General features: G+C 41.2%; 2 protein-coding genes across 3 annotated transcripts; both read right to left on the bottom strand.

Annotated features, from left to right (window-relative positions):
• Window positions 1-67: 67 nt before the first annotated feature.
• On the bottom strand, window positions 68-15,844 carry gkup (glucuronokinase with putative uridyl pyrophosphorylase). 2 transcript variants are annotated; one of them, XM_023288813.3, is made up of 23 exons: window positions 15,692-15,844; window positions 12,611-12,717; window positions 12,475-12,519; window positions 12,209-12,362; window positions 12,056-12,127; window positions 11,141-11,229; window positions 10,862-11,015; window positions 8,734-8,811; window positions 8,243-8,334; window positions 7,330-7,435; window positions 7,151-7,230; window positions 6,992-7,060; window positions 5,183-5,243; window positions 5,013-5,029; window positions 4,848-4,905; window positions 4,652-4,744; window positions 4,506-4,566; window positions 3,942-4,055; window positions 3,259-3,316; window positions 2,874-2,942; window positions 2,741-2,804; window positions 2,529-2,600; window positions 68-622 (listed from the first exon to the last, which is right to left on the bottom strand). In XM_023288813.3, the coding sequence occupies exons 1-23, from the start codon at window positions 15,746-15,748 to the stop codon at window positions 527-529; spliced, it is 1,866 nt and encodes a 621-aa protein (XP_023144581.2). In that variant the 5' UTR covers window positions 15,749-15,844; the 3' UTR covers window positions 68-526. The 2 variants fall into 2 exon arrangements, with proteins under 2 accessions (XP_023144581.2, XP_035812487.2); XM_035956594.2 differs by lacking the exon at window positions 15,692-15,844 and having other exon boundaries at window positions 12,607-12,714.
• Window positions 15,845-15,987: 143 nt separating this feature from the next.
• usf1 (upstream transcription factor 1) lies at window positions 15,988-25,929 on the bottom strand. Its single transcript, XM_023288808.3, has 11 exons — window positions 25,886-25,929; window positions 25,191-25,252; window positions 24,987-25,036; window positions 24,622-24,734; window positions 23,533-23,646; window positions 21,436-21,589; window positions 21,042-21,129; window positions 20,838-20,896; window positions 20,657-20,751; window positions 18,338-18,466; window positions 15,988-17,725 (listed from the first exon to the last, which is right to left on the bottom strand). The coding sequence occupies exons 2-11, from the start codon at window positions 25,196-25,198 to the stop codon at window positions 17,636-17,638; spliced, it is 900 nt and encodes a 299-aa protein (XP_023144576.1). The 5' UTR covers window positions 25,199-25,252; window positions 25,886-25,929; the 3' UTR covers window positions 15,988-17,635.
• Between the last annotated feature and the right edge of the window lie 983 nt (window positions 25,930-26,912).

Here is a 26,912-nt window from a genome sequence, read left to right as displayed (position 1 = left end):
CCCCTATATGTGTCAGTAATCACATTAAACAGAAGTGATATGTGGCAGTTCAGAAATGACAAACAGCTATAAAAGTAGCTTTTATTTGTGTACAAAATTACAGTCATTATACAAAGATATGAAGTCTATAGATTCCATAAAATTATTGTATCACATATATAGAAAAATAATTACCTAATTTTTACTTTGTCACTGATGATAAATCTGACACAAATGGATCAGTCACTGCACCTTAAAGGAACATGGATCTCATAAAGCTTATCTTCTAGAAACAAAGCCATGTGCTACTTCCCACATTATTTAGTCCATCTGGTCAGATATCATATAAACTGTCCCCAAAGATCTGGATAGTAACCCTGATTATTGTTTTATGGCTTTGCTGTAATTTTCCGTAACTGATCAAAATGTCTACTGTATGAAATGACACTGGGACTTAACGCATGGAGGGCCACAGTGTGCCATTTCTAACCGACGGCTGCGAGTTGGCCTTGAGTGGCCTGGCTTATTGGTGGTGAGATGTGTGAGGTTAGCGTTGGCCGCCTACAGAGCTGGCAGATGGGTTGTATGGTGCGATGACACAGAAGACACAGCCTGCCTCCTGGAAAGCCTGCCTCATCTCCACCTAGTGGGACAAACAAAGACCGCATGAGACACAGCAGTTTAACACACCCCACCATTAAACTGACCACTCAGAGCAGGTCCACACCTTAAAGTAGCCAAATTTGTAATCCAGTCTCCCACAAAGTAAGTATTAATTGAACAAAGGAGGTTGTTGTTTTGTGAAATGTCACCTTAAATAGCTGAAGGGTTGTTGGTTCATCCATTGCTGGGTGGTTACATTTTACACTGCTCTAATAGTACCTAAAATAACAAGGTACTGCATGGTGAATTCATTTACTCAGTCTGACCCGTAGCTACCGGTCTCACCATGTTTGTGTTTCTTACTGCTTTCCTTTCCTGTCGCCTTTTAACCTTTATCCTAGCTCTTCAAGGCAGATGGTGGCCCTCTCTGAGCCTGGTTGTGCAGGAAGTCTCCTCCTGATATAAGGCACTTCTTCCTCTCCACCGTCACCAATGTGCTGCTCAAAGAGAATTGCTGGGTTTTCCATGTAGAAATATGTACAGTATTAACCTTAAATTATAAATTGTCATATATTATGGTATATTGGGATATAATATTATAACGTCTCAATCATAATATGTAAGTTACCCAGGTTACTTTATATTATAATATTGCAGGATTTTGACCTTATATTCAAAATAGTCTGATAAATTTCTACAATAAATGTTATTGTCTTAATCCAAACATCTAAACTAGTCTGGTAAATCTGTATAATCAAGTAATATTGAATTGTCTTAATCTTAGTTTTTCATTTAGATAAGTACATTTGTATTTTATATAATATTGCAGAGTCTTAAAATATTTAAATTAGTTAAGTAAATGTGTATAATAAATAATATTGTAGGGTCAAAACCTCAAATCTTTAAAATTGTTAGGTAAATTCATAATACTAATCTTATTTCTCTGCTGAAAGCACTTTGGCTCAACAGCACTTGTTTTAAATGTACTACAAAAATAATGGTGATGTGACTTGGTTTCATTTAAAGAATTCTATATTACTATTCTATTTTACTCGTTAACTTAGAAAAATTCCCTCAGAAATATTTCAAGTCAGAGATATAATTGTCTGATAAAGTCTTTTCACAAGGCTTGTAAATGTTGTCTTTTCCCTTCAAGCTCTAGGAATATGCAAATAATTTTCATTTTAATACTGTAACTACTGGACTCGATATGTCTTGTTTCACTGGAAAAAAAATATTTACAGTGTCAACCTTCACATATATTCTTGTGAATATAATTTTTTTAAATGTATTATCTGTTTCAGTTTTGTCAAAAATGCCACAGTTATGAACACAGAACAAGTTGTTCCTTTTGTTTTCTGTTCATCTAAATGCTAGTGCGACTGCAAGACAGCAATAATCATGGAAAAGCTGACTTCATCTGTGTCGCTATTTTGCTTTTCTCTTGAAAAAACAATTACAACAAGAAGTTTAGAGGATAGGGTTTAACAGATGGAGCTGAAAAGTAGTATTAAGTGAAATAGATAGATTTACTATAAACCAAAGTGTCAGTTAAGGCACCCATGACTCAAACAATGTATTTCAGTTTTTGGATAATGAACCAGACATTGGATATCCCTGTAAGAAAACACAAATCAAAGTGACAGAGTTGATCTTTAATTTAGCAGAGGCGCTGAAGACGATTTCTCTTGGTTACATCAGAAAATAGACTCGGTTTTAGAAGTGTAAGATTCTGCTCCGACAAGAGCTCACTGTCTGATCTGTCATATCACAGAACATGTTTACTGAGGCCTGTTTCTGAGTACAAAAATATAAAGTAGCTCAGTTTGTCTTTAGTCTGTAGCCTTACTAGGACACAAAGTGACCAATTTACCATTCAATGAGTAGAATAACCAAGACAAGAGTTTTAATATGAAGCTTCACAGCCGTAACCTCAGATATCTTACCAGTCTCGCCTGGTCCAGACATAAACCCACTACGGCTCCCCCACTGCCGGGTAACTTCACTGCTGATCCAAACTGCAAGAAACAGCAGAAACTTCATGAATGCATGAACAGAAAAACAGCCCTGCAGGCACAAACAGTTGATGGTGGAGAAAACAGTGTTAAATAAATTGTGTACTGGTGCAAGCAGTCAGTGAAAACCTTTCAGCACGTACCTGCCTCGCCAGCTGAACCATCTTAAGATTCCCAGGACCCAGACAGTCATCAGTGTAGACAGACCTGCAGGATGTATTGTTAGCTGAGAGTGTCAGTGTAATATGCAAGCTGCAAACCAAACATGCTGTTTACCTCCGCAGCTCAAAGTTCTGGTCCATCAGTCGTGCCAGACAGCTCCAGTCTCTGTCCTTAAGAGCCACCCTGAAGGGAGAAATATATTCAGTCAGTGCTAAGGTAACACGAGTTTCACCTCTAACTCTCTGAAACAACACAAAGACCAACACTAGGTACATTATTGCCAGCAGAGCTGCAGCAAATAAAGCCTTTGGCTTATCTGTCAGTTCACCGTGCAAAAGTTCAACACAACATGTCAAAGAGCTAAAACCAATCTACTACTTGTGTGAAGTCCAGAAATAATTCATCACAAGATTGATGTGACCTTTTCCCTAATATACTTGACAAAATCCCTGCTGCTATTGCATAAATTCTTGACGTAACAGCAAGTCCTGAAACCAACCTAGCCTGGTCAGTGAGCTCAGCAAAGCTCTGCATGGCCTCCACGACCGCCGGCTCCCCTGTGGAAACACAGGAAACATGTTCAACAACCAAACCATTACTTCTGAAAGTCCTTAAAGGAATAACAAGGTGTAAATATGCATGTTGACTAACAAGTTAATAGTAAAAGGGACTGTAGAACATTTTGTGCACACATAGAAAACTAAGATTTTTTTTGCTCTCCTGCCCAGTGAAGAACACTTTATAGGATTAAAAATGACACTGAATGAAGAACGAGAGTCTCAAGCCCACTAGTGGACATGAAGTGTCTTCATGTTTGGTGTTTTTATGATGGTGGGGCAGAGTGCTATCTAACATGCTGGTCCAAAATCTCCCTCCAAGTATGTAACTTTGATACACAGAGATAGTTTTTTCAGTGTTTAATCAATGACTGCAGAGGGACTTTAAACTCACAGTGACAGTAGAGGAAAAGTCAAAGATCACCAGAGTGTGTTGGATTCGTTCTCTGAGAACTACGGGTGTTTATGCCAAATTTTACTGCAATTAATCCTGCAGTTGTTCATATATTTCAGTCTAGACCACTACAGAGGACACACTGACAGACCAACAATGCCTTCTAAATGTGACTGACATGATCATGAGCTTTTGAAAACAGGTTAAGTACTGTGTGATTGGAAGGCGTACCACTGAGCCAGCGCTGTCGGATGTTGCTGTGGATGCGTCCGGAGTCACTGGGGTCGCTCAGGTAGGCCAGCCAGAACAGTGGAAGGTTGCTCATGTCCAAAGGTACATAGTTCCCTGAGAAAGGAAAGCAAAGTACTGTGAAAAAGATGTATTTAGTTAGTAGGCGCTGTTTCTGATTGGTCCCAAGTTCAATCTGCAGAACTCAAACAATGAGTCCAAAGATACAGGCAGAAAAAGAACAAGGAGTCCTGCAACAGATGGTGTGACCCTACAGAGCCCTGATCTCAGTATCATGGAGTCAGTCTGAGATTATACGAGTAGACAGACTAAATCCACAAAGTTCTCAAAGATGCTGGTACAACCTACGTGCCAAGTGCCTAAAAAAACTCTGCACAAGTGTAACAAGCAGAAGCAGTCCAAAGCATGGCCACACCAAACATTGTATGCAGTGGCAGCACTTTGGATGAAAGTAACCAATGAATAAAACCTATTCTTCACTTCACTTTTAGTGCCTAAAACATTTCATCAACTTCATCATGTTCTGATGGACAGTGATGTCAGTACCGTAGCCCTGCTCCTCCATGAGCTTCTTGCTGAAATCCATGTAGACTAAACCTTCATAGACCTGCAAAAGACAAAGGGACACAGGATTCCTGTCACTGTAGCTGTACGATCTTGTGAAACGCTGACAGACGCAGTGTGTTACTGACCTGCACTACTCTGTCCTGCAGGCCAGCAGTGATGAACAGCTCATCTGTCTCCACGTTGAGGATGAAGTTCGCTCGGACTGGTTTAGGCAGATCCTGCAGCATATGAATAAAACTAAGTAACAGAAGGAACAGTGACAGACTGATGGGAAAATCAGCTCTGATGGCTTTGCTGACACCATGAGATGGGACTCCTTACGCTGTCTGTGATGTTGTAGAATTTCATAAGACACTTGAGAGTAGCTGAGACAATAGCACTGTGAAAAGAGACGGTTGGAAACAAGGTAATTATTAAATTCAAAGCGTGGAACAGAATCTTTAAATCAGACACTGCAAATAAAAAAAAATCCTCAAAACTATTTACCTGCTTCCAGCAAGCCCCTTGATTTAAACAGAGAAATAACAGCATCATTAAAGTGGGTTGCATAAAAGGGAGGCATAGTTCAATACTGTATACTATTACAGTTTGACATTTCACAGTGTGTGCTGCGAACTTTTACTCTTAGAAAAACAATAATCTGAATGGATCCTCACCACTTGCCGAGGAATGTTGGTGTCGTACTTCAGTGTGAAGTTCTGCTTTGTCAAAGCGATACTGCAGAACAGAAAGCACAGCTAATGGTTACTGTGAAGTGGACCTCAAGTACACAAAAGACAATTCAGTGTCTGATCCACAAGTCCATGACGTGGAAACTAAGCCCCAAAATGTACAGAAAAGAGCTTTTACTTCATGTCCTCTTACAGTGGCTCAATAGGCCTGTTCATCTCATCTATGTACAAAACCACTTCACCTCTCTGACAGAACAACAGTGATCTCTTTTGGTTTATCCTTAAAATGGTGGAATATAACTAATAAGTACATATTATCGACCTCTGTATTACTAAGAACAAATGTGAGTACTTCAACCTGTTTTCAATGTAAATTCATTAGTTCCGAGTGTTTTACCAAGTTGAGGGCATGTCAGAGTTGCCCGGGGTAGGTGGCTCGGTGAGGGAAGAACCTGTGTTCAAGATACTGCATGAAGCAACAGGGACGGATGTATGTCAAGAACAACAGCTAGTTACTGATTGCAGCCCGTCCTGCTGATCCTACCTCTCACCAGCACGGTGCACAGCAATTTGTGTCAAACAAGACACAACTTTTTTCTACAGTAACTGAGTAAAGTTAAAACACACACACAATATGAATACTGTTTGACTCACTGAACTTCCACTTTCTGAGGACATCATCATGTCTGCTGGCCTTTGTAAATACAAGTCCATAAAACTGCTTGGCAAACATAGCAAAAACCCAAGAATCATCATGTTTTAAAGAGTCTATTCTATGCATAGATACAGCTTTATATTTCTATTTTTGGGGTCTACTATAAAATCTTCACAAGCTCTACTGTAAAAAAAGAAAAACTTCTCATACTGTACATTGCTGCAGCGCATCCTCTCTGCCTCTGAAATGCTCCATTTTACCTCCCATCTCTTTAAAGCTTACACATCAGTAAAAGAAATACATCAACATTATAGGAAATATACACCGACTCAGGGAAGAGCTGGGTCAGGACATTGGTATCACTATCATGTCTGTAAAATAAATATGATGCTACATACAGTTAGCATAATGACTAGAAGCTAAGGAAAACAGTGAGTGTGGTTCTGTCCAAATGTAATAAAGTCTTCCTAGCAGCACTTCTAAGACCCACTAATTAACATCCATCCATCCATTATCTATACACCGCTCAATCCTCATTAGGGTCGTGGGGGGCTCACCAGATCACCAGTCTATCACAGGACTACATATAGAGACAAACAATCACACTCACATTCACACCTACAAATAATTTAGAATCACCAATTAACCTCAGCATGTTTTTGGACTGTGGGAGGAAGCTGGAGAACCTGGAGAAAACCCCCACATACACAGAGAGAACATGCAAACTCTACTAGCCCAAGGCGTCAGTGCTAACCACCAAGCTACTGTGCAGCCCCCCTACTAATTAACATGAGGTATCATATTTGTACTTAAAATACAAAAAAAACTTGTAAAAGCATGACTTCTACTTGTAACTAATTATTTACAATTTTGTATTGTTACGTTCATTTAAGTAAATGATCTGAATACTTCTTTTACAGCTGATAACTTATGATTGATTTTCAATTGGAAAGGACAGCCTGGATGTTTAATGTCAACAGAGGCTTTGCTACAGAGTGTTCCAGCACTGAACATAATAGCAGCAGGATGTAGAGGGGATACACTAGAACTCAGTGTTTTCCAAGATGTGAGTTGCTTCTGTACAGCAACACAGTAACACATCTCCCTTTGATCTACAGTGTGCTGCAGTGTGATCTCACCCTTGTTTGGAGCAGAACTGGTAGAACTTCTTACATGTAGCCTGCAGCAGCCGCAGACCTCCCAGGTACCTACAGTGAATAATGAAGACAAAGATTTAGAAATCCTCCGCATTACCACCTCTGTCCTGTATTTTAGCTCTAAACTCGGTGCATACACACCCTTCCTTCCTGCTGATACAGAACAGATCTTGCAGGCTGCCAAACTCTGTGGGGTCGTTGAGTGGATGAGGGAGCAAAACCTACAAAAAAATAAAGAAAAAAAAATTACATGACTTTGCCACAGCAGGTCCCCAAAGAAGATGTTTTATTTTACAAATGTGCGTGCATGTTTGTGTTACCAAAGTCTGACTCTCCACCAGAGTGACCTCGGCCCAGAAGTTAGAGATGCTCATAGCAATGGTTTTCCCATTAAAACCGTCTGAGGGATTTCCCATTAATCCGACCCTGTCAGTCATCAAACGTGGAAATTAGATAGGAGAGGTTGCTTTTATTTGAAAGCTGGATAATTACTCCGCCAAGGAACGCCGTGGAGTTATGTGTCGATTGGCATATGTTTGTCTGTTTGTCTGTCTGTCTGTTAGCAACATTACTCAAAAACAGACAAACGGATTTGGATGAAATTTTCAGGAAAGGTCAGAAATGACACAAGGACCAAGTGATTAGATTTTGGCAGTGCTGCGGCGTATAGTCTGGATCCACTGATTTGTTAAAGATTTCTGTATTGCAAGATAGTGACACAACGTTACTGTAACTATGACAAGTGAACATTACGTCAGCTGCCTGCTGACGATCACATGATTGTGATCCTACTACAAATCCACCACTGTGGACTTACTGGTCAGAAATGATACAAGGAACAACTGATTAAATTGTGGGGGTGTTTCTGAGTCCCATCAATTCCTGCCGCCCGCTACATATTTAGGTCACAAGATTTGGTATCCGTACATAACGTACACATGCATAACACACGCTTGTGCAAGGTGATTTTGTTTGTGGGTACATCTGTATTAAATCGACATATTTTATGTTGCCGTGATTTCTGATCATCAGTAACTAGTAAATAAATAAATGCTGCATTTCTGAAAATGCCACATGGGGAAATGAACAGCCTTGGAGGAGTACTGCGCTCTCTGAGTGCTTTTCTTATTGGAATAATTGTGAATTTCCCAGGTGAGGGATCAACAAAGTTTATCTCATCTTAATCCACAGTAGCGTGAACTAAATTCATGTGGAGTAAATGTGTGTTCTTACCTGGCATATGAGCGGCATGTGATTGGAATAGCAGAGTTGTTGTGCTGCTTGGTGGAGTAGTGGGTGAGCCACTTGGTGTAGTCTGACAGGCCCTGAGGTGTCCAGAGGAAACATGCAATAAGAGCAAATTTTAATAGGAAAGGCAATTTGAAAAGTTAACTTCATACACAAATCAGCTGTAAAAACAATGAGCACCCTAATGCTATTCAGCGACTGCTTCGATCACACTCTTTGCCACAAATATTAGCTGTGGTATTAACGGTGGAATCATTAACCAGTAATTCCTTATTAAATAAAGCTGCTTTACAGAGGCAAGAATGTTTAAATTTGCAAGAAAAAGAATGATTTCCCTTATTTTTCAGTTTAATCTGAGCAAACTAAATGAATAATGGTCATTAATGTCTGGCTTTTTAATGTATGAATTTGAAGAGGCCGATGCTGTGTGGAAAGAAAACATGAACCAGCTGCTGAACTGAGGGATGGATACAAACCACTTGTCCAATGAGCTGGAAGCCAGTAGGAAGCTTCATACCAAACACATCGAGCTGCTTCTCATTGATGAGCCACTCCTGAAGAGAAAGGAGCCATAAAAAAGGTTATTACTTTATTGATTGGTGATAATATGCTGATGTCATTTAGCCTGAGCAGAATACAATTACATATAACCTAAGGCAGTCAGAAATTGATCTTCCAGTTTGTCCTAACAATTACAAGCAAAGTCAAAGAATAAATGACTACAGACTTATCTGAACTTTGTTAAGGGTGCAGTATGCAAGATTTTGAACAGAAATATAAGGGCAAACATCTGTCGGCTACGTAAAGACACAGTGGAGTAATGGCATCTTAGGCAGAGAATGAAGTCACATTCCCTTTAAATCTAAGTTTCTCTGTTCTGTGCTTTGGTAGCTCCAGCTCTGTACACATGTTAGTGCCTGTTAGTACATGTGAGTCCCTCACTTTCAACCTGTTGGTCCTCGCCATGCTTATAAAGAAGCTGAGAACCTCTAAAACAATGTTCAGTAATAGTACATGTCCAGCAGGGCATCTGTAGACACGAGGAATCGCACCACTCCACAACATTGAGAGCTTGATGGGTGTACAGCTGCACAGTGTCGCAATAGCTGGTTGAGAGGTGCTCGATATCCAACAGAGACTTCACTCTTCTACAGTCACACAAACACTGACTTGAATTGACTGGACGGATGCTTCAACCAGAGGCTGGTGGCTCCTGGATGTCACACCAGAACATGGCGGCTCATTTGGAAACTGTCGCTGGCATGATGGAAACTGTTCACTAAAATATATTTCTGAAAACATCTGGAATGAGAAATGAGCTGCAGAGTCTGACTTTGTGTCAGACACGCATCACGATATTACCAGAGTGCATTGCAGGTTTGTTCACGTAGACAGTAAATGGGAAGCACTGAAGTGATGGATCCAGTGCACATGTACCATAACAGTTCTGTGTCCTGAAGTAAATATCGTCACAGATGCAGATTTGTAATAGCTGTGTTTGCCATTAGCTCGGCTCAAGTGGTGCTCCTGAACAATCTAAGCAAGCGTGTCAGAACCTGACATACACAACATTTAAATGTACACGGCATAAACAAAGAAACCTTTTTGAAGGAAGAGACTGGGAAGTGTGGGATTTCTATGATATTTCTAAATGGAGTTCTTATACTGTTTTTATACTAACGGCTTGCTTTTATAGAATCACATGTTTTATATTAACTGCTTGCTTTTATAGAATCATATTCCTAATGTTTTGCACTGTTTATGATGATATTTTACACTGTCTATGAAGATGGAAAAATACTGGATGACGGAGGCATGCAAGAGTGGAAAAGAACTAGCTGAAAAGTTAGAATGGAGACTCTGTTTCAAGGTTGTGCTGGAAACTCTGTTTCACAGATAAGAACAACTGCTGAGGTTTCATCCTCCCCCACAAAGAGAGGGGAACCATCTTCATGGCTGTGAGGTTCAGAGCATCCAGATCGGGACAACAAGATGGCTGCTCATACGCAAAGGAGGGGGTTAGATGCACAGAAGACAACCAACCAGAAGAAAGGCGCTTCGTTCAACGAATGCGCAGGAGCTATCTCACACATAGTCTGTTTTCCTGGTAGAATGAGATTTTGCTCCAACAGAAGGACAAGGAGATGATTTGCAGATCTGTAGAGGCTGGTGTAGGAGCAACGCCTCACTTATAAAGCACGCTAATTGGGTTGAACTGAAATTGTAAAAGACTGAAAAAGGGCTTGTGACTGACTCTGCACCTGCCTGAACTACCAAAAAGCTCCAAAAAATGGAAGGAAATCCCCCTCAACATTTAATTTTTATAAAGACCCATGAAAAAAATGCTAAATGAGGGAAAGAATTAAGTCACTGTGGAACAGAGGCTAGCTTGTGAGATCAGTTTTCTATTCTCAGTAACTTGTTTGTATTGGAAAATTCAGAGTTGTGTGAGTACGTGCGAGCTCTGATGAACAATATAACACAGGAAAGTAGCCAAAGCTTCATGTTAAGTAAATCTGAGGTGTTTGAGAGGTGTGATTTCGTCTTACATGACCTAACAAGAACAAATGAACAACACATACTGCTGTAGCATCACTTACGAACCCAGAATCGCCCAAAGGACCTGTCTGTGGCTTGAGGCTGTAGGTTGAGGAATTCAGACATGTAGGACAGCGTGTCTCTCTGGATGCAGTAAAACACCACACTGGCCAGGCGGGATGTTGTCCCGTCCTGCGGTTTCTCCATGAAGCGAGTTATCCTGGTTAAAAAAACCACACACATCAAACCCAATCTGTCAGACAGTCCCATGTACCAGCTAGTGTCAGGAACAAGCTGAAACGTGTCTGCTGAAGAAATCCGTCATGCCTGGTGGATGAACTTCACCTGTTGGTGTCAGAGCAAACCTCCACGATGCCTCTGGAGCTACTTTTCTCACTTTCTTCCAGCTCGTAGTAAATGATCAGCTCTCCAGGCTGCAGCATGGACACAACACTGGGTTAATACAGGTACAATCAACAATTCATCCTACAAAAATCACCAATAACTATGCTGACTAATTTGGGTATCACTCTACAAGCTTCAGCAACTGTATGCAAGATATCTGAGATACCTCCGTCTGTGGAAATTAAGTCAGAAAAAAACATTTGGATTAGAACATTTCATAGATTACTTTTTTTTGGCATATTTGTTATTATTAATACTACACACAGAAAAACATTGCCTGGGCCTCTAACCTGAGACCAACTGGTCCTGAGGGACCGTACCAGGAGTTCATGTTCTCAAAATCATACTCAATGTTGAATGAGTGTGTTCAATAAAGACATGAAAGATCAGAATTTTTTGTGCTATTATTTTAGGCACAATGTATTTATCAATACCACTGATTTAGATAAAGATCAGATCGCATTTTGTCTTGCCACTGTATACCCTCTGGCATGGGAACAACCTGGGATGTCCCAGGAGGAACTGAAGGAAACGACCAGGGATCAGAACACTTGGGCTAATGTGCTTTAACCGCTGCCTCCTTGACTGAAATCTTACAAAACAGTGACAGATAATGGCATGGTCTTCAAGGGTTAATAGAACTTGCTAACTTAAGTTAATTCTCCTGGCAACAACTTCTCTGCAAAATCTGCAACTGCAGTTGCACCGCCTAACTGGTGCTAGAGAATATTTTATAATGGATACCGAGAAACACATCAGGATCTGTTGTTCTATGTTGACTAAAGTGAAACACAAAGTCCTGGTGCATGCTTGTTTCGAGGTAAATGACATCTACTTGTAATGTGAAAATCTCACCTTTGATCTGAAGAAGCGAATAACTTGAGCAATGTCAAAGTTCTGGTCTGCACACAGCATGTCTCCGGCGATCTGCTCACACAGAGAACAAGGGCTAATCATACAACTGACAGTGTGAGTGATTGATTATTGTTACATACATGAACCACATACCACCATGATGTCGTCCTGCAGCTTGCGGCTGCGTATGACCAGTTCCAGGTCGGCCACAGCACCGAGACGGTCCTCCAACGTAGTGCTGCCATCATTTATCACATTTTCCACCGGGAAGTCATTAGCTGTGGCCCAGCGCTCATAATGCTTATACCTGCTCAGTGTGGAGAACAGGAATAGAAGGAAAATAAAAGCAGCTTGGACACCAGACTTTGGCAAGATTGCAAAATTAACAGCAGCTGCTTCATACAACAGTTCGAACTCACTTGTCTGCATTAGTGACCAGATACACTTCTGTGAACAGCTGTCGCCTGGAGACAAACCACACATGCCATTAAAGGAACCACTAACAGAAGAGCAGCAGAAACTTGTCCTGTCCATGTTGGGATCGCCCTTACATACATGTTGACCGTTTCCCACCAAAAGTCAAGGATCTTTTTTCCTCCCGTGCCAGGAAGCAGGGCCTTAGGTACCCCGGTCAGGTGGCTGTACAGGCCTGTGTCATCATTCTGGGAAGGAGAGGATTCAGATACAGGCTACACATGACTGGAGCGACAAACTACACAATGTCAGTGTGCTACAAGACCCGACATGCTGTTTTCTAGGACACCAGTTTGGTTTTAGGCCTAAATAATAGCTATTTGCTCTATATCAACAATGTAGGTGATGCTGTTATAACTCTGTGAGGTTATTCATAGTATACAGTGAACTTTTTATAGTAATCCAAATTCTTATTTAGAGTGAATTTTTATTTGAACAATGACATAAACAAGCGAAAAGAGATAGTAAGACACAGTGTTAAAGATAGAACTGTTCCTGCTTTGATCAACAACCATCCATCCATTATCCATAATCCACTAAATCCTCATCAGGGTCTCTGGGGGCTGGAGTCTATCCCAGCTGACTTGGGGTGAAGGCAGGGGACACCCTGGACAGGTCATCAGTCTTTCACAGGACTACATATAGAGACAAACAATCACACTCACATTCACACCTACAGACAATTTAGAATTATTGTTTAACCTCAGCACTTTTTTGGACTGTGGGAAGAAGTCGGAGTACTTGGGGTAAACCCACACATGCACAGGGAGAACATGTAAACTCCATGCAGAAAGATCCTGGGAAGACGGGGACGCAAACCAGAGATCTTCTAGCTGCAAAGTGCTAAACACCACTCCGCTGTGCAGCCCGCTTTGATCAACATTTTTACCAAAAATGGGCTGTCCCTAAATTATTTCTATTTTTCACTGATCAGTATCAAAGCCTGTACATCAATCAAACAGCTCTTGCTAACGATCTTTCTGCAGTTCTCTAGGATTTTGCTTCTCTTTGTGATGATCTCCAGGTCTTTGAGGTTGAAGCTTCCTTCCATCACTCTGGTCTTCAGTTCACTCCACGGATTCTCGGTGGTTTCAGGTCTGAACTCTCTTTCACCACTTTGGTTGTATGTTTGTAGTCACTGTTTTTGTTAGAAAGTTCATGCCGCTCAAGGACTAAGTTTTCCCCGAACATGATGCATTCTCACCACCATGCTAGATTGTGGTGATGGTGTTCTTGAAATCTAAGGCTTCTCCTGTCTTACACTAGCCCTGTGACCAAACAACTCAACTTTCATCGCATCTGATCACAGAACTGTTGACCAAAAGCCATCTGTGTTGAAATGGAGTCCTTCTTCATTATCACATTCATCAGGACGCTCTTGGTGATGACTCTTGAATTCTTCTTGGCCTCTACCACCGCATTCTTGTCAGTGCAGGGGTCACTTTGGGCTTCCTACAATACCCTTTGAAAATTTTCACGGGCACTTGAAAACCCTTGAATATGGCTTTATATCCTTTCACTGTCTTGTCTTGTGATGGACAATAGCAGCTCACTGAGTTCTTTGGTATAAGCCATAACTTGTAAAGGACTAGAAACTGAAATAACACAACAATAGTTTAAATTCCTCCAAGTCCATTCAGCACCTCCAAGTCCGATGTCATGGTTCTCTGCCAGAAACTGGTGGATAGCTCCAACCGGGTAAGGGGGGAGTTTCTTCCCCAAGCAAAGGAGTTCAAGTATTTCGGGATCTTGTTCACGGGTGGTTGGAAAATAGAGGCGTGAGATGGACAGGCGGATTGGTGCAGCGTCAGCAGTAATGCGGGCGTTGTATTGAACCGTCGTGGTGAAGAGGGAGCTGAACCGCAAAGTGAAGCTCTCGATTTACCAGTCCATCTATGTCCCAGCCCTCACCTATGGGCATGAGCTCTGGGTAGTGACCGAAAGAACAAGATCGCGGATACAGGGTCGCTGGGCTCAGCCTCAGAGATAGGGTGAGAAGCTCAGACATCCAGAGGGCGCTCGCTTCGCATCGAAAGGAGCCAGTTGAGGTGGTTTGGACAGCTGATTCAGATGCCTCTCGGGCGACTTCCTTTGGAGATTTTCCGAACACGTCCACCTGGGAGGAGACCCCGGGGCAGAACCAGAACTCGCTGTAGGGAATATATATCTGGTCTGGCCTGGGAACGCCTCGGCATCCCCCAGGAATAGCTGGGAAGCGTTGCTGGGAGGAGGGACAACTGGAATGACATGCTTCATCTGCTGCCTCTGCAACTTGACCCAGATAAGCGGAAGACGATGGATGGATGGATGAATGACTGAATGGATGGATGGATGGTTTAAATTCACTATAAGCATTTCTAAAACAACTTGAAACCTACTGGTCAAATAAAATATACATATACATTGGAATTCAAAACTTGGCTATGAATAATTAGTTGTTAAACTACGTGTCAAGAGGGAACTTTTACTATTTAATAGCTATTAGCTGTTAAATAATCTACAAATCACAATGACATATTAGATTAATACGTATGCGTAGAATGTCTCGAAACTGAGATTTTAATTAATGCCAAATGGAGCTACTGGCGACATTACTTGTAATATTTCACAACCTCGGGATCATATGAGGACTCTCAGAAGGCTCAACACGCCTCGCAGTCTTTAGTAGTGGACACGCCAAACCTAAGGAAAGAATCTAGCTCCGTTATCTTATCTTTCTGTCTCGGTAAATACGCTAACTTATTAAACCGATTAAAGCTGTCGTGTCAAGCATTAGATAGCCAAGAATAATTCGGCACTCACGTTAAACCGAGAACTGGCACGTAATTTAACTAAACCTCAACTTTAAGAAATTCCTATAAACTCACAAAACCACAACGCTCTGTAAGTGGCGGTGAATAACAGAGTGGGCTATTAATAAAAAATATATATATATTTATGGACATATGATGTTTTTGCGGTCGTGTATGAGCCCAGTGCTTCAGATTGTTGTTCTGGTTTCACCAACATCCGTAGTGACAATCTACAGATGCAAACACAGCCTACACGTAACGCAGCGGTGAATTAGCTCTTTCTTCAATTCACTTCTGTGTAGTGACCACTTCACAACTAAGCCTGGACTTCGGACTGCTTCAAATTGCGCTGCAAAATTAACCGACTTACCTTAATTTGTGTCTCCAAAACGGTGCCATGACCGGCTACCAGCAGTATACAGATCATTGGTGGTCCTCAAATAGTTCTGGTGTTTCTCTGAAATGAACAGGTTCAGACGGCAGCAGCTAACACACGTCTACCAAGTGTCTGCTAAAGGTTGGACCTGACAGGGTTAATGGAGGGATGCAGTTCCGGACAGACCCTTCAAAATAAGACATTCATTCGTAAACGTCCAGATGTACACAGACATGAAGATAAATGCAATGATATAAATTTAAAAAAACAAAAAGCAAATCAGTTCTTAATCGTTTAACCAATTTATCAAGTTTAATAAACACAATTGAAAGTGGCTGATGACATAGTATGTTATTTGATATTTTTTATTATAAAGACATACATAGCCTACCTACAATGCGATGCTTACCAACTCCTGTACTTAGTTAGTTACATTGTTGCAATGCAATTATTGTCCCCAATGAGGCTTCATGAAACATAGAAAAATACAAAGCAAAATGTGCAGGACTATGAACTTAATGACAAACTTGGTATCGACTGGTCAAAGTAATATTGATAGAAGACGTCAATGAAAGAATACAATGTTTGGAGACATTAACAAGAGTGTTTTTGATACAGAAATGCACAGGACTGCAGAGAGGTGTGCTACAAAGCAAGTTTGATCTAACCAGGATTTCTTTGTATAAGCCGGTTTGACTGACAAGACCTAAACAGGTAATGGGTGTCATGATAGCGGATTTCCACTTTCTTTGCTGACCCAGGCTTTCTTCAAGGTCTATGCAAGCACCCATAAAACGGACTCTTCTTCTACACAAAATGGAGTCACAAGGAACAGACTGTTATAATACAGAAGTGTGAGGAATAGAAAAAATGTATTACAACAAAAAGCACTGTTACTACAAATGAAGCAAGAGAGGAATGTGGGTAAAAATCTGATAATCGAGTAAGTTGATAAGATTTATTCTACCGATGAATGCTGCCGCTTATTTCTAACATGACAGCTGCACATTAGAACCCTCACTTTAAACTTCATTCATTTAAACATGATGCTCAACAAGTACATGTAGGTCTCATCATCACTCTAGTTGTCGGTCAAATACAAGTGAAATCAATGTTACTGATACAATTGTCTTTGTGATAAATACCAATAAACTTAGTAATTTTGTCATCTATTAGCTGCAGATGGGACAGCAAATTAGGATCAAAAATAAAACTTTAAGTTTTTTCTGCATCCGCACCAACTGAATGTGTGTAGGTTCCCATAGCAACACAACACATACAGTATGCAATACTGTAACTGCAGGGCTTCATTCAGGGCACTGAGCAGATATTCTCAGCTGATGATCTGTATCACTCAAAGAGGATCAGGTAGTGAAAGGATGATGTGATTTACAGCCCGCAGCAATCCAACACAGAACAGAACATCATCCTGCTCAGGTCAGGAGCAGCACCAGTTACCACGGTAATTTAGCAGGTTCAAAGACAGCCATCTTCATGATACTGAAAACTCTGGCCATTAACCTTGCTTCGTAGTACACACCTCAGAGGTTAGGAAAAGAAAGGGAACATGAGAAGCTGGTCATGTTTTCGAGCTTACTGTACTGGACGCTTACTAACAATCAGAATGTTTGTTGAGGAAGGCATTCAATGAGGGCTTTGCTAAACCAATGTGACTTGTGAAGCAGATTTTTTCCTCTCTGCATTATCATGATTGTACTGTAAATACAGAGCAAAACTTTGCAATGTTGTAAAAAGCTTCAAAAACAACTTTTAAGGGTGTCATTTAGCAAAGAAGTTGGATTTGAATATTAATGACAATATTCAGTTATTTTCCCCTATTTCATGCACGTTCGATCACATATAAAGTATCTAAATGCATTTCAAGTATTCTTTTGGCCCATGTGTGGTTGCCTTCAAATACCCAATGGCAACAGGCTTCTACTGGGAGTCTGTGGTGGATGATCCCACAATGCCATGCTGTCGCAAAAGATTTCTCAGGATCTGATTCTTGGACTTCCAGTCTTCTACCTGAGCAACACAAAACACAACAGAAATGTCAGAACAATGAACATAAAGAGCTGACTTAGGACTTTGTATAAGGAAGGCAAAGACCATGACTCAGATATGTGTAACTGTGGTAATGGGGAGATTAGACTGATAATTTTTGTTTTATGGGAATGTTAGTTATTGTCTACGGAAGTGATTTATTGGCAGGGAAACACATGAAACCCAATATCTGGTGTCTAAAATGTGACTTTATGCAGCCTTCCAAGTCTTACTGTATAGTTAACTGGATTTTAGACTATCGATTGGACAAACAAGACATGCTTTTTTTACATTTTATAGACCAAACTACTAAAAGAACTTATCCAGAGAGTAATGGGCAGATAACTCAACATTGATAATCCTTGGTTACATCATTATGTTTAATTCTGAGCGATATGCTGTTTAGACCACTTTATTTTTTAGAAATCATTGGGTTTAGATTGAGCTGAATTATATTCTGAAGCTGGCAAGTCATGCAGCAGCTTGTGTAAAGAAGCTCTGTCTCTATCATTACTTTCATTCAACTGTGAAGGAATAGATCAGTATTGCAAAGTGGAAAAACTGAAGACACTTTACAGCTTCAGTCCGTCATACCTCCTGTCTGAGTAGCTGGTTGTCAATCCTGAGACGATCCAGAACACTGATATCTTCCCCCAGCTTCAGATTGCTCTGTCGAAGCTCCTTGATGTAATCGCAGGCTTTGGACAAGATCCCCCCTTTACTCTGAAACACAATGCATAATGGTCTTTTAGCTTTGTTCATGCTAACATGTTTACGTTTCAAAACATGTAACTTTCATTATGTTTACACTGAGCATCCACACTATTCCACAGTTTAAATACCATAAAACAGAGGTTTTTGAAACGCCGCTGACTCCAGTGTCACAGACAGATTCTCTTTATGACTGGGTCTTATCTCTCACTACGTGTCGTTCTCTGATTCATCACGCTCCGACCACATTACTCTTTCACAGTAAATGGTCATGTGATATACACTACTGGTCAAAAGTTTTAGAAAACTCCAATTTTTCCAGTTTTTATTGGAAATTATGCATGTTAATGTCTTATTGTACTCTGAAATGAAAGCATAGAACAAATAAACAAATGAAGTTAAGAAAATCAACATAGAAACCAAAATGTATTCTAATCTTTTGACTCTTCAAAGTAGCCAGCTTTGGCAGATATAACAGCTGAACACACTCATGGCATTCTTTCCACCATGGAAATCAAATATTGTTCAGAAAGTTCTTCCCAACTCTGTTGCAGAAGTTCCCATAAATGTTTGGCATTTGTAGGTTCTTTGCTTTCACTCTTCTGTCCAGTTCATCCCAAATCAGCTCCATGGGGTTTAAGTCTGGAGACTGTGCTGCCACTCCATGTTTTCAAGCTCAACATCTGGTTCTTTATTTCTAAGGTAGTTCTGGCAGAGCTTGGGCTGATGTTTTGGGTCATTATCTTGCTGTAGGATGAACTATTGACCAACTAGGAACATACCAGAGGGTACTGCATGGTGCTGCAGAATGCTGTGGTAGCCGTTTTGGTTCAGGGTTCCTCTCACTGTACAAGTCACCGACCCTGGATCCAATAAAATAGCCACAGACCACCACACTTCCTCCTCCATGTTTGACAGTTGATGTCACATACTGAAGAACCATCCTTTCTCCTACTGGACGGCGTACAAAAATCTGGCGTGATGAACCAAAGACTTAAAATTTTGATTCATTAGTCCATAATACTTTCTTCCAGTCTTCAGTAGTCCATTGGTGGTGTTTCATGGCCCAGGCAAGCCTCTTTTTCTTATTCTGACGTGTTAGCAATGACTTTCTTGCTGCAACTCCACCTGTCAAACTTGCAACTCTAAGTCTTCTCCTCACAGTTGAAACTGAGACTCCTTACTATGACCACTATTAAGCTGTGATTGAAGCTGTTGTCCTGTGAGCTTCTATCACCAAGCTGTTCACTCTCAGAAACTTGTCTTCTGATTCTGTTGCGGCTTTGGGTCTTCCAGACCTCTTCCTGTCAGAGTTTCCTCCAGTTTCTGAGCCGTTTGATGGTGAAGAAAACTGGATTCACTGACATCTTGACTTTCTTCACAATTTCTCTGTAGGAAAGACCTACATTTTTAAGTGTTATGATGATCTGTCTCTCTTCTATTGTTAATTGCCTTTTCTTCCCCATTTTTATAGCAACACACTACTTTCTGCAGTACAGTACTGTTCAAATAATGCTCTGGAGGGTATGGTGCCACGGTGTGTTCCAACACTACTTTCATGCAGACAGAGGGGGTTGTAAGTAATCTAGAAAAGTTGGGACACCTGTAGATTTGGTAGCACTAACTTTCAAGGCTTGATCAACCTCCACTGCTGCAGAACAGCTTTAAGTTGTTAACCCATTTCTTGTTTCCTGAAAAAGGCCTTTTTGTATGACTCTGAAATGTACATTATTATTTAGTTTTGGGTAACCTTACTTTTTTTTAACCTCTGGTAGTTCACCATTTACCTTTGTACCATTTCAAGATATTCACTGGACTTGAACTACTTGAATTTCAATAAAAACTGGGAAAAGTGGGGCGTTCTACTACTTTTGACCGGTAGTGTATGTCTTTAAGGTGCCTTCATATGGATGGAGAGTATTTTGAAGCAATGCTAAAATGCTTCACTAAAGACAGACTGCTCTAAAAGATTTTTTTTTAAATGAAATCAAATCACAAGTTTTTTTTCAGTTCTTTCTTATGTAAGAATGTTTTGTACATCTTTACCTTTAAGCGACTGGAGTATGAAGGCTTTTGCAAAAAACTGCTAACAGAGGTTAGAAAGATCAACACACATCCACTGTGTCCTTCTTCATTGCCACTGTAAAATACAAAGCACCATCTGAGGCTCCTGTCTGCTGACGGAGCTGAATGAACACTCACCTGTCCTGTCTTGGTGTAGTCAACGTTACAGTCTGGGATGGTCTTTGAAAGCTGCACAATCCAGTTGTTGATCTTGTCCCTGCGCCTGCGCTCAACTGTTGAAACAACATTTGAATTTGACACTTGACACCATATCTAAAAGTCTGTGGCAAAAAAGCATTTACACTAGACGTGCACTGACCTTCGTTGTGCTGCGCTCGTCGTTTCTCATCTCTTGAGGCCCGAGGAGCCTCCTGCTTTCTAGAAACACAACAGAACAAAGGCATCAAGCTGTAATAAATATCGGCTCCACTTGCTGGAGGAAGAAGATTTCTAATTAGATGAAGCTTGTTATTGTTAATTAAACATGATAGTGCTCTAATTCTGTAAATTATGATGTAATTACGCGATATATGGCTGAGTGCGAGGTGCGATTGTCCGTTGATTAGATCCCGTCAAAACCTCCTGGGGTGACATCATAACATAAAGCTGACCTGTGAAACAAAAGCTTATCGTTAGCTGCAGAGACAACGTAGAAGACGGCCATGGGCATCTTGGGTAATTCACACACTAGAGAGCCTTAAAATTATGGACAATTTTAAAAAACGACTCTTCTTTGAAAAGTTGAAAATGTCTTTCATTTATTATTCGCAGTTACTATTGTGATTTTGCTTTGACAAAGGAAGTATCAGATGAAAAGAAACTGTGCTGTATTTTATAAGGATAAACTTGACACAAGGTTCTCTGTACACCTGCCTTGCCACAGCTTTGTGCTAAGTCTACATATGTGCAGAAGTTACCTGTGGGTGTGGTCTGACCCAGCAGTGTGTCAGACGCCTGCACTGTGGTTACCATGGTGCCGGTGGTGGCGTCTGCTATGGTGGCAGGGTAGTAGGTGTACTGTGTCTCAGTGCTGCCATCTCCCTCCAACCCCTCTGACTGGGAAAAGACTGCCTGCAACCAGCATAAGACATTGTTTTATAGTAAATACTAAAGGTGACCACATGGCTAACATCCAGGCGCATAAGTAGCTTCTTTCTAGCTATTCATACAGGTTGGACTATATTGTTGAGTAAACATTACTAGGACGAAATATTTTTTATGATATATTTTTACCAGTTTCTGTTGTCTCCTGTTTAATTCTAACTTTATTACGCACTGATGCCATTCGCATTTTCTGCCAACAACCCAGAGTGAATGAACCACAACTACTTTTTCACCAAAGGTCAACAGTGATCCCATATTGTGTGTCAAATGAATCTCAACTAAAATACACCTGTACATACACCACCGTTCAAAAGTTTGGGGTCACCCAGACTATTTCATGTTTTCCATAAAAACTGACTTTTATTCATGTGCTAACATAATTGCACAAGGGTTTTCTAATCATCAATTAGCCTTTCAACACCATTAGCTAACACAATGTAGCATTAGAACAAAGGAGTGATGGTTGCTGGAAATGTTCCTCTGTACCCCTATGTAGATATTCTCTTAAAAATCAGCCATTTCCAGCTAGAATAGTCATTTACCACGATGTCTGTGTAGTTTCTCATTGATCCAGGTTATGGTTATCCAAAGTTGTTTAAATCAATCCAACTGGACTTTAAGAAGGTTCCTTGAAGACGTTTCACTTCTCATCCAAAAGGCTTCTTCAGTTCTGGTGGTAGTTGATGTTGCCTCAGCTTATAACCTCTGTGAGGTGTGGTCAGTGCTATTCACATTCCGACGACCATTGCCAAGGCCCGTCTGGCTCCTCAACGATGGTCGTTGGGAGCCAGGCAGTGACAAAGGGGGTCGTTGAAATGCGAGTTTCACCGAGCCCTCGTATGCTAATGGTGGTCGTTAGCATGAGACAAGAATGCATCCACAAGAATATATCCACACCTTGTGGATATCCTGACTGGACCTTTGTGAAGGCTCACACAAGATCCAGAAAGGAGAACAACCCAGTGAGAACTGAAGAGAAGGAGAACAGGCGAAACAACATAGTGATCTCGTATGTGTCTGGACTGTCTGAAAAACTGAGGAGGATCTTCAACAAACACCAGATCCCTGTCTTTTTTAAGCCAAATAACACCCTTAAACAAAGACTGGTCCACCCAAAAGACCCCACACCACACAGTCAGAAGAGCAACCTGGTGTATGCAGTTAAATGCAGCGAGGAATGCTCAGATCTCTACATAGGGGAAACCAAACAGCCACTTGTATGGCTCAACACAGAAGAGCCAGTTCCCTGGCTCTCCCTGGCTCCCAACGACCATCGTTGAGGAGCCAGACAGGCCTTGGCAATGGTCGTCGGAATGTGAATAGCACTGACCACACCTCACAGAGGTTATAAGCTGAGGCAACATCAACCACCACCAGAACTGAAGAAGCCTCTTGGATGAGAGGTGAAACGTCTTCAAGGAACCTTCTTAAAGTCCAGTTGGATTGATTTAAACAACTTTGGATAGTCATTTACCACATTAACAATGTCTAGACTGGATTTATCATTCATTCAATGTTATCTTCATTGAAAAAAAAGCGTTTCTTTCAAAAACAAGGACATTTCCAAGTGACCCCAAACATGGCAGACATATTGACTTTTCATAGCAGGGAAGTTCTTTTTCCTTTGTGAAATGTAACAATGTGTGCACCAATTCTACTTACACTCGTCTTCTGTACTATCAAGACTTTACCTTTTATACAAATATGTAGCCGTGGTCTGTTTAAATTTAGGTGCTGGTGGGTTTTTTCGTTCTCATTCACCAGTTTTTCTCAGTTCACCACTGTCCATCCATACGTTCTTACTCTTTAACCATACATGGTGTCAGTGTATTTAACCTTGCTCAGGCATATTTTATAAATCGAAGTGGTTGGAAATGTATTCCTTTGTAGTTAACCAGCGTAGCTCTCACCTGTGTGACAGCCTGAGTGGTGGCAGGGAAACCAGCGACCAGGCTGACGGCTGCAGCTCCATCCGTCTGACCCTCCAACTGGCCATCTGACACCTGGATCACTCTGTAGGTCACCTGTAACACAGCACAACACACTGAGTGGCTGATTTCTAATTACCACTGAGGTGACACATAAACCACTGCAGAGCACACCCACATACCAAGTCAGAATCTTGAAACTTGAAAACTTTTAACTTTTAGGCTTCCATTAGATGAAGTGAGCCATCAGAGCTCAGAGCATGTTTGTTTTTGTAGGGGGTGTGGGGTAGAATGCGGAGGGGTCTGCTTTAGCTAGGTCATATGACCTCTAAGGTCATAAACATCCTGTGGATTCTGCAGTGTGCATCTGTAGTGACATGTGGGAAACTACTTAATGTGCTGTAACCCAACCAATGAAACAGTCTAAATCACATTTAGTTTCTGTTCAAAAGTTTTAATTCAAATTTCAGTTCGGCACCTGCAAGGTTAACTGAAGATCTATTTTCACTATGTTGTCATGCTGACATGCAGTTTCCTGATTAATAGTGTATTTGTGCTTAGGTGTAGGGGCTGACCGATATGGTTTTTTGGGGGTCAACACCAATTATTAGTAATCAAAGAGACTGACAAAAGATACTTGGAACCAATACATATGTGAAGTAAAAATTAAAATATTGGTACCACATTTAGGGTAACAGAGCTCCAACACAAAATTTGGTTAAAATGCCCTTTTTTTCTCCTTACGTTAAACACATATCTAATTAATGGAGAACTTTTAACATTTATCCTTCAGTGTTGAAAGGCTAGTAGTTGTGACCTGTAACCAGGCAGATAGCGCTGTGGGTGGGACACATCAGAGTGGTGACTACAGATAGAGAGTGGTGGCTGCACCAGAGCCATAGTTGCACATCTTTAAATGTACTTATTTGATCAAAAATGTGTTTTAAAAATCACATCAGATGTGATTATCCACCAGTGCCTTTGGGTGGAAATAGCAGCTGAAAAATGTATGACCAGGTCTGTAATAGCATCCCACAGGTTAACTGCAAGTGTTATAATACTCCATCCTACCTGCCCTCCTGCTCCTTCTGTCTTGAAGAGATATTTGATGGGTTGGTCAGCGAAGGTGGCAGCAGACTGAATGGTAGCAATGGCTGCTGGATCCTCAGCTGTAGCTACAGACCCTGAGGGAGAACACACAGGAAACATCAGTCAGCTTTACAGTAGTAACAACAAGCCCAGAGACACAGCAGTTTTATCATATGATATCAGTCTGAGCCCCACCAGTTAAACCAAAAACAGGACCTGAACCTCAACATGTTTCACTAAGTAGTACACATACAGATGACACTACAGTCCCTTGGTAGATTTGAAAGACGCTTTCACAACACAAGACAGAGATCTTATTAGTCAAAGTAATAGATTACTCATTTTACCTTCCTCGTTGACGGTAACACTTCCGTCTGGTTCGGGGCTTTTCTGTTGGCTTCATGCATGAGAAATACAAGAGATAAGCCATGTTATGTTTTTTTTTTTTTTTTTAAAGCTTTTTAATTAATGACCTGCTCGCTAGTCAGCAGGGCGTTTGCCTAATTCTGTTGTTATTAGTGAACAATGGCGAACGTGCCCGTCCCACTCACCTCTTCATTTCTAGCGAAGGTGTTGGACGAGGAGACCGCCTTCACTCGCTCCCACAGCCAGACTGCCACACAAGTTCATGAGTTTAACAGAGAAACGCTACCAACTTTACTCCAAACAACAGAATATCGACTATCGATATGTCTTTTAACACCAGTGACTCTGAAGGCAGAAGAATAAACCTGAAACGGTGTTAGAAAATGTTGGCGGTAGCTAGCTGTCGGTCCCGAGCAAGCTAAGAACGTTGGTACGAGTGGAAACGGAAACAGCCGAGATTTCAAAATAAGTGCAGAAATAAAGCTACGCGGCTGTTCGTATGTGCAATGTAGGACTGTGTCATGAGGGCGGATTTCATTTGCATTAAAGCAGTCTCTACATGTTGTTTGTAATTTTTAAATTTTAGCCGTGTAACTCAGCGAAATGTGGATGTGACTGCGTAAAGACATTTTTTTAATTTGTGGGTTTTACCGGAAACCACCTATCATTGCTGTTACTTGACACGGATCTTTCTGCTACACAACCACTCGGCCCCAGCGGTTTGTACAGATGTTTAACAAAGCACCTTCCTTTGTTTTGCTCTAGTGGAGGCGGTGACTGCAAAAGCTAATAAACACTACGCAAAAAGACGCGCACTTCTGTGGATAACATGGTGTAAATTGTGCTGAACATATTCCAGACTGAACAAAGCTCTACTTACGCCGCAGTGCTCCTCCCCCGATATTTGTCAACACACCAGTTTCACTGTCCGCTATGCGCATGCGCTACAGGAAATCAACTCACGCGGTCTCAGATCAGTTGAAAACTCAAATATATATGTGACGCAGAGAAATACACCTCTGAAAATCTGACCTGAGGTCTGCTAGTGACGCTGACACAGTGGGAGCCAATGGGGCGTTTAGGAGCGTTGAAATATGTTTTAGCAGGCCCGCAGTAGTTGTGTGGTGAAGTGAGTCACAGCTGATAAACGCATGAAGAAAATGTCTCCATCATCCAACACTGACACAAAAGTTTCCTCAATTTGAGTTTTTCTACACTGCAGCAGGAAACCTTCTCTATCAATCCCAAATGTTTGCAGCTTGACGCAGGTGAAATAGAAACAGCCGACAGAGATCAGTGTTGAGGCGGAGATCAGCTGGACGTCTGACTGCTTTCATGGCTCATTTTCAGCCTGTTTACAGCAACATGTATAGTTCTGTGTCTTACAAACTTCTTCAGAGGGAGAAAGATCAGGAAGAACAACGACAGGAGTCAACAGCAGATGTTTAGTTGTGTCAGTCAGATTGGTCTCACTCGGGGAAATCAGTGTTAAATTTAACAGTAAGCAAACTGATCTGTGTTATTGTGTAAATACTGACTGTTCTATGAGAAAACTGAGGATTTATAGCGTCAGCTCAGACCCGAGGAGAAGAAAAGACACTGGACAGCACCCGTGGTTTGATCCCAGGGAGGGATAGAGATCAACTAATTCTGCAGAGAGAATTGATGGTCGAAGTTACCACTGAGCTAAACCAGTGCAACTGTGCAGACAGGAAACCCTGCTTTTATACAGCTGCTGAATCTGATGCTGCACTTCTTAATGGGACGTTGCAGAGCAGAAATGAACTTGCAGCTCTTCAGCAATGTCTTTATTAGAGCAAAGGAGCATTTTGGAATCAGAGGGAATTTTGGAATCGTTTCTCCATGAGTTGCTGCTGTTCAGCCTCCAGCTGAGACCAGAACACACA

Source organism: Amphiprion ocellaris, chromosome 7 (genome assembly GCF_022539595.1).
Source record: "Amphiprion ocellaris isolate individual 3 ecotype Okinawa chromosome 7, ASM2253959v1, whole genome shotgun sequence".
NCBI classification, from domain to species: domain Eukaryota; kingdom Metazoa; phylum Chordata; class Actinopteri; family Pomacentridae; genus Amphiprion; species Amphiprion ocellaris.
This window is presented reverse-complemented; position numbering and strand designations above follow the sequence as displayed.

Bases quoted from the DNA above. Each gene is read 5' to 3' on its own strand.
- gkup (XM_023288813.3), bottom strand. From the start codon at position 15,748: ATGATCTGTATACTGCTGGTAGCCGGTCATGGCACCGTTTTGGAGACA. The intron at 12,363-12,474 runs GTGAGTTCGAAC...CACACTGAGCAG, and splicing joins CTGGTCACTAATGCAGACAA to GTATAAGCATTATGAGCGCT. The intron at 7,231-7,329 runs GTAACACAAACA...ATTTTTTTGTAG, and splicing joins TGGTGGAGAGTCAGACTTTG to GTTTTGCTCCCTCATCCACT.
- usf1 (XM_023288808.3), bottom strand. The intron at 21,130-21,435 runs GTAACTTCTGCA...TTTGTTTCACAG, and splicing joins GGGTCAGACCACACCCACAG to GTCAGCTTTATGTTATGATG. The intron at 20,897-21,041 runs GTAATTACATCA...TTGTGTTTCTAG, and splicing joins CGCACTCAGCCATATATCGC to AAAGCAGGAGGCTCCTCGGG.